The sequence below is a fragment of the Euprymna scolopes genome, chromosome 21 (genome assembly GCF_053919585.1).
Source record: "Euprymna scolopes isolate OS-2025 chromosome 21, ASM5391958v1, whole genome shotgun sequence".
Classification (NCBI taxonomy): domain Eukaryota; kingdom Metazoa; phylum Mollusca; class Cephalopoda; order Sepiida; family Sepiolidae; genus Euprymna; species Euprymna scolopes.
Window position 1 is genome coordinate 71,545,978 of NC_136502.1, and position 11,420 is coordinate 71,557,397.

General features: G+C 35.0%; 1 protein-coding gene across 1 annotated transcript in view; it reads left to right on the plus strand.

Annotated features, from left to right (window-relative positions):
• Window positions 1–11,420, plus strand: part of LOC145242473 (synaptobrevin homolog YKT6-like) — a 73,233-nt gene that overhangs the window by 32,686 nt on the left and 29,127 nt on the right. The window contains exons 3-5 of the mRNA XM_080105531.1: window positions 1,402–1,502; window positions 6,991–7,049; window positions 7,624–7,669. Of these exons, the coding sequence (XP_079961657.1) occupies window positions 1,402–1,502; window positions 6,991–7,049; window positions 7,624–7,669 (206 nt within the window). The remainder of the gene's footprint in view (window positions 1–1,401; window positions 1,503–6,990; window positions 7,050–7,623; window positions 7,670–11,420) is intronic.

An 11,420-nucleotide genomic window follows, 5' to 3' on the forward strand; every position in this document is an offset into this window, starting at 1 on the left:
AATAATATATATGAAATCTGAATTAATTAAAATATCATATTTAAGTGTATTTTACAACCAGGCAAAGTCTGGCGACCCCCCCCCCCCTCCGCTAGTTTAATATGTAAAAGGCAATATAAATTTAATATGTAAATGTCAGTCTGTCTGTCTGTCTGTCTCCATATTTTCAAATTCTATTTTCTTCTTCTTTTTTTTTACACAGGCATCACCACATTATCAAGGCCAAGAGGCCACTCAAGGATAAGGGTTAAAGAGTGTACAGTAGAAATTGGACAATATAGTAATCATTAGTAATGGAAATTCGGTAAATTTGTTAACTTATATGGAACGGCTCATCAAGAACTTGTTTACGTTAGGCTTGAAGACAACTATATTGTAGTCAGCGGAAAGCAGGAAAACGGAAGACAATTCCACAGGCGTGCAGTTCTAAGAAAGAAGCTTTGTTCATGGAATCTATGTTTGGGTTTAGGCACAGATAAAGAGTGGGGGGGGAATTATTGATAGTGTTTTCAGCTAGACGGGTGTTTCTTGTGAAAGTTTGGTGAGGGGGGACCATAGACTGAAGCTCATTCGAACACTTTCCATGAGAATAACGATACATCAGAGACAAACTCGCAACATCTCTTCTGTGAGATAGAGGTTGCAACGAAGAGAAAAGGACATCTCCTACGAGGCTACGAAGTCTATTTTGAACTCTATCAAGGCATGACAAGTCATTTCTAGCAGCTCTTGCCCAGATGTGGCAACAGTATTCCATCCTTGGACGTACCTGGCTCTTATATAGATAGAGAATTGCATCAGCAGTGAGATATCTACTGGATCGATAGAAAGATCCCACCATTTTTCCAGCGGCCTTGGCAACAGATTTGATGTACGTGTTCCATTTAAGATCAGGAGTAACGGTCAAGCCCAGAAGCTTGTCAAAACTTGAGGCCTCCTTAAGACGAGAGCCATTCATTTCAATTGATGCCAGATGTGGATCAGAATTTCTCCAAAACTAAAAGTCGCAGAGCGGTGCTTGGGGGGGGGGGGGGCTCAAATGATTGGATTTTTATGAACCGTTCTTTTATGGGTCTTTAGCAGGTTAAAATAGTTTTTAAGGGATCAAAAATGGGTCAGCATTGAAAAAATCGTTATGCATTTTGTACATTCATCTTAGTTTATTTTTAATTTTTAAATTTTAATCAGTTCATATGTGTGTCGCGTTGAATGCTACAGTTTTGCTTTCGGTTTCCATTCTAACTGATGGCACCCAAATACTTTTTTTACCCTTAAAATCACGACTATAATAATATATACGAAATCTGGACAAATTAAAATATCATATTTAAGCGTATTTTACGACCGGGCAAAGCCCACCCCACCCATCCTTTAGCATTTATATTTGTGTTTCTGTTGCAGTGTACATGTTTTACAACCATGTTGAAAGCGATTCTCTCGCAGGAGTGGCAGTAACAGATCATGCATATCCAGAGAGTGTTGCGCAGTCACTGATTAATAAGGTAAAAACTTTATAATCTACATTTGATTTTAACAAATATTTTCTTTATTTCTTTTTCGGTTATTTTTTCTCTCAACTTTTTTCTGCATTTCCTTATTTGGAGAGCTAAACAAATTCTTCGGCAATATTCTATGTTGAATGCTCTTGGATTTTCATCCTTGTTCAGATAAAACCGATGAAATAGAACATGAGAAGCAATAGCTAATATGTTTTTGCTTTAAACTGAAAATAAGGAATTTATTTACATAACAACCCCCAAAAGAGCACACAAGAAAACATACATATTTTACCTGATGCAAGCTACAAAGTTGTGGAAAGTAACAGTTACCATAAAAGGTAGAAGAAAGAAAAGAACAAAGGAACTTCCTTTTTAAACATTTTCTGAAAAAGTTCGGTTTAGAAATAAAGAATTCAATAATAAGATTATAAGCACTTCCAGATTCCTGATATTGAAACAAATAACTAATGAATATAACATACAATACTTAAGTAATACTAATTTATAACATAATCAGAAAAATGAAAAAGAGGGAAACACATTTTTAACTTCTTTTTTTCTTCATGGAATGGATACGGAAACGTATTCTAAGTAGAAACTTAATGTGCTTGTCGGAATTTTTTCCTCACAGATGTGTAGAAATACCCGGTACAGTACCCAAGTACAGAGTAACTTCAACCAGCGACAAAGATCTGTAGATCTTATTAGATTATCTATCTATGAGAAAGCTACTCTCTACATCATACTCTTTAATCATTCTGAAATTATGCATTATAGAATGTTTTTGTTTTTGTTTTTTTTACATTTTCACCCCAAACAAGGCACATTGTCACTTTGTTATAGGGGGCTACTATCAGGGACAAGCATCAGGGGTACTGTGTAGGAAGTTGGGCAGCAAGATGTCGGTTCACGTTGCACTTGAACTTCTGCATGTCAGTATAGTCGGGGAAGCAGGGACCCGGAAGGGAATTCCAATGTCTAGCTGTTCAGGGGAAAAGACTCTCTTGCATCTAGGGATCTCTGCTGTGAAGGGGTGGGATTTAGCTGCTTGTCGGGTTTTTCGGAGTATTTACGTTGAGAGGGTACAAGTGCTCGCAGTTCATCAAAACATTCACCGTTAAAGTACTTGTAGAACAGGCAAAGGGATGCAACATTTCGTCGATGGGACAAAGGCTGAAGTTTAGCTGACAGTTCAGGACCTATCAGATTGGCGACTCTTTTGAACCTTGTCTAGGAACGAGAGACTAGTAGCAGATGCACCAGCCCAAATATGACAACAATACTCCATACATGGGCGAATGGTGGCCTTATAGAGGTATAGGATACTTTCAAGCAGTAATAGCTTTCTAGCACGGTAGAGAGAACCCACCTTCTTCGCAGCGGTCCTGGCAATGTTCTCAATGTAATTGTTCCAACTCATGTTTCCTGTGAACGTTAGGCCAAGGAGTTTAAAAGATGTACTTTCAGATAAAGAGTCATTGGCCATTGCTATTGGCGGTAGGGAAGGTTTCTTGTAATTATTGAAGGAAACATGTTTAGTCTTGGCAGCATTTAAGGTGACCATCCATTTTTGTCCCCATTCCACTACAGATCGGAGGTCATCCTCTAGTGTTCCTGCCATTTCTTTAGATATGTGTTCATTTGTTTTCCTGTTGTGTCTGTTATAGAGCGTGGTGTCAACAGCATACATACCCATCTCAGAGGCAATTTTGTTGGGGGGGGTCATTTATGAATATTAGAAATAACAGAGGTCCAAGGATAGACCCCTGAAGCACTCCTGCATTTATATCATATTGTTTAGATGTACGACCGTCAAGGACAACCTGGATTTTTCTCTTATCTAAGAAGGATCTAATTATGTTATGTATTCTCCCAGTGATGCCATATGATCTGATTTTCTTGAGAAGACCCATCATTCCATACCCTGTCAAAAGCTTTAGATATATCTAGAGCTACTGCTCTACCCTCCTCCGCTTTGTCCAGTGACTGGTATATACGTTCTGAGATTACAGTTAGGATATTTTGGTGAAAAGTGGGAGGAGGCTAATGGGGCGATAATTTACTGGGTCAGTTCTTTCGCACGAATTCTTGAAAACTGGCACTACAGAAGCAGTTTTCCAGCAGGCAGGAAAGCAAGATTCATTAAGGCATTTGTTGTAAAGTTTGGAGAGAACTGGAGCTACTTCGGCGGCGCATTTTTTTTAGTAGCACAGCCGGGGTGAGATCAGGTCCACATGCTATTTACTCATTCTCTCTGTGTTTCGACTCTCAGCCCATTTACTGATCTCTTCCAAAATTTTTACAAATCCCAACATGAAATATTCTAAATCAAAAAAATAATCATAAATCCACTTCCACAACTTCTAATGTGGATCACTACAATCAGATCTCCTTTTCCAACATTAGCGGACTGCATTCCAATCTTTCATAGGTTGAAATCCACTTACAGAAGATCCACCCAAACCTATCATTGCTGTATAAAACTGGCATTAGCCTGTCAGCTTATTCCAATGATTTTATGATTAAAGTTACTCAAACATAGCATCAAATGAACATGGAATTTGTGCCTACATTAGAGTTGGCTTTCCACGTTGTAGGGTCATCTCCAAAGAACACCTTAATGAGTTCACTGTAACACTTATTCAAAGCATCACCTTCATTTCTGCCTTTATCGTCTCCACAATAACGGAATTATTTTTTAAAGCATTAACAGACCATATTTTATGTGTTGACTTTTCTATCAGCATTCACATCTGTAGTAATTTTAAGGTTTGCCATATTGAATAGCTAGTCGATTCCACAATTTTTTTGCCTTACTTAGTATCTAATACAGTTTGTTGACAAATTTACTTATATATCCGATACTGACGGACTTTTCATAAATCTTCTTGGACTTTTCTTGAGAACTTGTCTTTCTCTGCCGAGATTTTCTGATCAATCCCAATTAAGATCATTATTAATTGTATGATATATGTGTTCAAAGGTGAGCATTAAAATATCTGCTTAAATCCATACTGTCAGTCAAAAAGAAGTTTAACATTTACGAGATGGCAGATTATCATTTTAATGATTCGAAGATTTTAGCAAAAATGGTGGGAGATTAATAATGAGGAGATAATTGAACGTGTGAGGTCTTTCACTAGAATTATTGAATACTGGTACCACAAGTGATTTTCTAACTATCAGGGATCAAGATTTGGTAAGACATATGTTGTAGAGTTTGGAGAGGACAGGGAATAACACAACAGAGCATTTTTTTTTATTAGTATAGTAGGGATGAGATTAAACCCACATGCCTTGGAGGTGTCTAAGTTTTTTATGATGTAACAGACATGAGAAGGCATGATTTTCAGATCGTCATGTGTAGCTTCTGTTCAGAAAAGAAAGTCTTGCAGAGAGTAGTTTCTGGAGTCTAAAGTGTAGTTGGAGGCGAACTGCCGAGCAAGTAGTTCAATCTTACTCGTTTGCCATGCAAGCTACTTTGTGGCTGTTGGGTAGTGGGAAAATTGCTGATTTTCCATTACTCACCATACGATTACAGAAGTCACATGTTTTGTGGCTTAGTGCGTTTTCTGGTCATTTCGGTATATTTTCTCTTGATTGCAGCTTTTCCACTGTAACAATTTTCTAGCATCTAAAAATTTTTCCCATTTGTACTTGACTATCGATGAATTGGTGGAATGCATGCTGCATTTTTGCAATAGCAACTGAACAATTTAAAGTGACCCATTGGAGAGAGTTAGGCTTGCTGTAGAAGTTCCACGTGGGAACATATGCTTCAATGCCGGCTTTCATCATTTACACATTGTTTAGCAGAGAGGGAAAAATATTACTCCATGAAGCATCTCTGATGTGATTTCTGATGGCTTTCCAATCAGCCTTTTTGAAACATCTTTGTCATTGTAAACAATGACTCTTCTACCAATATCATAAAGTGATCAGCATTCCCGAGTGGCATGCAATTCTCGAGTACTGTAGTCAAGAATAGATCAAGAAATGAGGCTTGGTGATCCTCACGATTTCGAAAACGGATCAGAGATGTGACAATATGCATAAGGGAATGTATATAGAGAAACTATGCATGTTGCTGCTACAAGCTATGTCTCTATACCTCGAAAAACCAAACCAATTACTGAGGTCGACATTCAAATCATGTACTTGGACCCTAGTATCTAAGGGGAGTGCTGTATTTATACTGTCAGAAATAGTTTATCAGCGTACAGTCCTAGATCGAGGTAGAGGAAACATAACTAACACAGTGTTGCAAGATTAAAGCACATGAATGTTTGATCATCTCTAGTCAAGGGCAAATATAGACTTCAAATTCATGCATATATCTGCCTGAGTCCTTACAGCAAAGTTGAAGGTATGCAGTCATGTTTACATGATTTGAGGGGATTAAAGAGTTTCATTTAGTGCTAAGATATCCAGGGAGTTTATAAAAAATGATTCTGCATCTTCTAGATTAGTTCTTGGTCCATGGATATATATGGATGCAAGTTCAATGGAGGGGGCGATTTGGTTTTGTTTGACTGGATATTTGCTTCAATCGTGTTCTTTTGTTTTCGATGACATTTCATTCAATTGTTTCAGTTTTAGGGTAGAATGAGTTGAGCAAAGTGGTTGTGTTTGATGTCAAATATGTACACACAAGTAGACTATTAGCTGAAAATTGATTTATAGGATTGTAACTCTGAGAAAGCTCACAGGAGAGAAGTGCAGGTCCTTTTCCATGTACAACATAGCACTAGACCCATTCCGATATTATACAGATGATGATAAAGCAGCCACTGTTCACAGTACCTAAGAGTTAGAGCGCCGATACTATCAGTCAGAAACAACAGCCAGACAAATTGTCAAACCTATAACATCAACTGTCAGACAAAAGTGATCCAGACAAGTTGTGTGGACTTCAGTTTGAAAGAAAGAGAAATATTTCATTGTGGTCATTTTCTCTTGGTTGCGGCTTTTTCACTGTAACAATAGTGAAATGGAGAAACAGCATCCATTTTACTAATCAGGAAATATGGTCAAGCATTGGATGTCTCTGATGAGTCTTTGTGATTGTATCTCTGCGTCTGGTAAATAGACAAGAAACAGGTGTGAAAGCCAAGCGATAGGTAGAGGCTACCTACTCATTAAGCAATTTAGGTTTTGATTATTATTATTATTATTATTATTATTATTATTATTATTATTATTATTATTACAGAGTGCACGGAAATTCCATGATGAATTAAAGAAAATGGTTTATCAGTGTATCTAACATTTATGTACCTTACAAAATATTTTAATTTGGTGATTCTACTTAAAGAGGAAAAATATATTTTCTAATTCTTCACTGTATTCTCCACTAGAACAGATGAACAACAATAAATCTTGCAAATTTCTAATGAGACGATTGTTTGAATGAAGATAAAAGTTGACAGAATTATTTTTATTTATTTTTATTTAGATCTGATTTGCGTCGTTTTTACTTTTCTTTTTATAGGGCATTGCTTGCGTGAAAGAGGCGTATGGTAATGTAAACTGGACAACAATGACAATAAGGTAAATATTTGGTTTGCATATCATTCTTAAAACTTTGTCACTGACATGGAACAATGGCTTACTCATTATCTTTCTCTATCATATTAAACGACATTCCTGATAAAATTGTATTCGAGATGAGTATATTTGCTGATGACACCATGCTCTATAACGGACATGAGAGAAAAATAGATGTACACACATGCAAGGTCGCGACAGAAGCCGAAGTTCAATCTGTAGTGAAATTGAGCCTTCTCAACCACCGACGACTGGCATGATAACCCTACCTAAGTTCATCATTCAAACTTCTCAACTTAAGGTTCACAGGCACATGAATTGGAACAAATACATCGGGGACATTGTCAAGGCCGCCACAAAGAAGATGGGTTCCCTCTACTATGCTAGAAAATTACTCACACATGAGAGTATCCTGTATCTCTACAAAGCCACCATTTTGCTCATGAATCCATTTATTCAATAAGTTCAAAATTATCTATTACTACTGAAGCAACAATATAAAACCATCTCTTTAATCGGGGTGTTCAAAAAAACAATCATTGATGCTCACTTGATCTTTTTTCCTTTTCTTTTTTAGTGATAATAATTATCCAGTGTTGGATAACCTCGTGAAAGAATACCAGGTAATAAATGTCATATTTCCTTTATTCTTCCTAAATACTTTTTAGTTTTTACTCGTCTTTTGCTATTAAATTTAATATATATATATATATATATATATATATATATATATATATATATATATATATATATATATATATATATATATATATATATAAATGTAATTCTTGGTTCGTTCAACATCGATAAAACCATATTTCTACATTACCAATTTAATTGAAATTTTCAGAAAATCTATCTGTAAAGTCAACGAATGTTTGCATGTTATTAAAATAATTTAACATTGCGAATTATAAAAATATTAATTAAAATATAAATATTTTTCGTAAGTCGTTTCTGCAAGACTGCCCGGTTTTATTTCCGGTAACTTCTATTACAACTACTCTCGAATTACAAGATGAGTAAAAAAAAAAAAAGGTACTCATGCAGAGAGTGATCCGTGCTGAAATAATAACGTTATTATTTAAAAAGCCATTCTTAACATGGGAAAGGGAGGGTGTTTTGTACCTATTCTGCACTTTAATCTTACAATTGAATAAAAAAACATATCATAAAACTTTAATTAAACGTGGAAATACGATTTAAAAGATAGCGCGAATCACTCTCTGCATTAGCACAAAAAAAAAATTCCATATTTTTTAAATTTAAATTAATTTATGTATCTTACCAATTTTTTAATTTTTGTCGGAATTTTATCTTGCTTCCAGATAAATTCGACGCTAAAGTAACTAACCTGAAAAAAAATGGCAGCATGGAATAAAAAAGGGGGGGTAAGAATAAAATATAAAGGTCTTGCTTTGAAACGAAGAAGATATTTTATTTACAATAATAAGTTGCAAATTTTTCCCTTTGCGGGCATTAAACTTATGACATGCCAAGATAACATGTAATGAAAAAAGTAACACTGGTTCTTATAAAGATGTGTGTATCCATTAACGAATTCAATAATAATATTCAAAATAGTATCTCCTAATCACACTCGCATATGAAACAAATTTTAGGAGCGTACTCACAAATTGAACGCCAGTCAGGCACGTGCCTTTTTCTTTTTTTGTTTAAAGTCCTTTTAGAATTTTCTCTCCTTCCATGCTTGCATGCAAACCGTAGACACACAGATGGATTTCAGAAGCAAGACCGCGTCGCTTATCCAGATTCTTTTTTTTTACCGGGGTTTCTTCTTTGTAGGAGAATCCAAAATTCCTTGTCACGTAAAAAAAAGGTATTTTCTTTAAAATAATTTCACCCCTTCTAAAATACGTGCAAAACCGTAGTCACGTAGATAATTGTCAGAAGTCTGTCTCGTCACATATCCGGGGTTCTTGTCTTTGAAGGAGGCTCGTCAAAATTCCATTTTCAGCGCCGGGCAATGAACCAATCATCCAATCTCCACGTCCGCGGAATTTCAAAAGAGAAAGTATCTCGCGCTGGGCTCGTGACGTCATCACGGAGCTAGCATTTCCCTTTTCTCAAATTAAAGGGAATTTCGTACAAATCCAAAATATACAAAACTAAAAATCAAAAAGGATATGAAATACAGAAAATCATATATAAGAACCAGATAAATAATAATAAATGAAAACAGGGGGGGGGATGCACCATTATTGGTACAAAAAAAATTCCAACATTTTAAATATCTTAAGGCTTTTCACTCTTTTCACGTTTTAATTGTTTAGTTTCTTTCACGGCATTGTTTACATAAAAAAGTTTGTTTTAACTTTTTCTAAACTGTTTCATTTTTACGACCTGCCTCAGCGTATTATAACACTATAACCTCCCCATGTTAAAAACGGCTTTCAAATTAAACACGCCCTTCCACAAACCTCGAAAGCCGTTCTTAAAATGGGGAGGTTGGGGGTGTTCATTCCGAAAGCCGTTTTAACATGGGGAGGTTAGAGTGTTTATAATATGCTTGGGCGAGTCGTAAAATTAACGAAGTTGCTATTTATTATTTATTGCAAAAATTGCTTGAAATTAATTTATTTGACAAAAAAATCTTGACAATTCAAAAGAATATTTCAAATTATTTATTTGTTCGAAAAAAAAAAAACTATTTTATAAAAGTCCAATGTTGCTTTCATTTCAAAATTGTTTTCTTAAAATTATATTTTTTTACGCAAACTTTTCAATCAATGTTTTTACAATTATATTCCGATTCCCAGTAAAAAATAAATAAAAATAAAAAAAACAACCCACTTCTCCGTTAAAAAAAAAACAATCATTTAAATTAATTTGTTGTTTGGCCTTTCAAAGTTGTTTTAATTAAAAAAAATGTATAAAATATTTGTTCGAAAAAAACACACACACACACACACACACACACACACAAACAAAAAGTAAACAAACAAAAAACTAATAAATGTTTTGCTTTTGTTTTGGTTTTCAAATGGCGCTCGCTCAGTGTAAACTATTATGAACATGTCATTTCAATTTTCTGTTCCATGAAAAACTTTTCCGTTCTCATTGATTAAATCGAAACATTTCCAATTAAACAATTATGGATATATGTTCTTTTTCACTTTCTTTATTGACTTTTTTCATAGTTCTTTCCAGAAGTTTAATTTTTTTTTTTTTCGAACAAATAAATAATTTTAAACATTCTTTTGAATTGTTAACATTCATTTTCTCCAGTAATATCGGTTTACCAAGTTTCTGGAAGTAATAAATGATAATTTTAGTTTAATTTAACGTTTCCGGAAGTAATAAATGTTAATTTTGGTAAATTTATTCTTTCCCTTTCCGGAAGCATTCGTTCGGCCATATAATGATGTCTCCCCTAGATTTGGATAGCAAGTGCGTGAAAAAAAATGGCGTCTCCAATTTCGGCAATAAAGGGTAGAAGCACCATTTTATTCATTGTTGATTTATTCAAACAGTCCTTTGGAAAATAAATATTTAAAATAAAGTGGGGTTCTCCTTGGGTGTTGAGTTCCATGGCGACCAGGAGAATTATTTAATGGTCGCTCCCTTATCAACCCCCTTAGTCAAGGCTAACGCATGCGCATGTAACATTTATCATTTATTTACTTACGTTGCCTTTCGCACTTTCACAAACATTATTTACTTACGTTGGCTTAACTCTTTTCATGAATAAAAAAAGTTTCGTGTTTATTGGCTTAAAGGTTTTTTGACAAGGCAGTTTGGTACGCGAGTGCATATTTAACAGTTTTCGTTTATGCTCACGCGTAGCATAAACAAAGGCTACGTCTGTGAAATGGAAAATAGTCCCATAGTTCAGGGGTTATTACCATGCAAAAGAAATCAAACAAAAAACTTTTTAGCCAAGAAACACACAGAAAAATAAAAAAAAACATAGCATCCATTTTTTTTCTATTGAATTCATTTGCTGTTTTTATTGAAAACTATTTTCCCCGGATTTTTTATATAATTTTCCATTAAGGGCCGTGCGTCTCGTGTTCGTATATAACAAAATTTCTTTTGTAAACTTCGGTGTGCTAAAAACGAATCTGCAAACCGTTTCCGTTGCAAAAAAATCATTTTTATGATATGAAGAAATTACTTTTTCGAAAAGTGGGCGATCACTTTTCCATGTAAATTTAGCTTAAAATGAGCACCCACTTTCTAGCCACCTGAAAGAGAGGGGATTTTTTCCCATGTTTATTGGCTAAACAGCTTTCGTTTATGTTCACGCATAGCGTAAACGAAGGCTACGGCTGTGAAATGGAAAATAGTCTCAGAGTCCAGGGGTTATTACCAAACAAAAGAAATCAAACAAAAAACTTTTTAGCCGAGAAA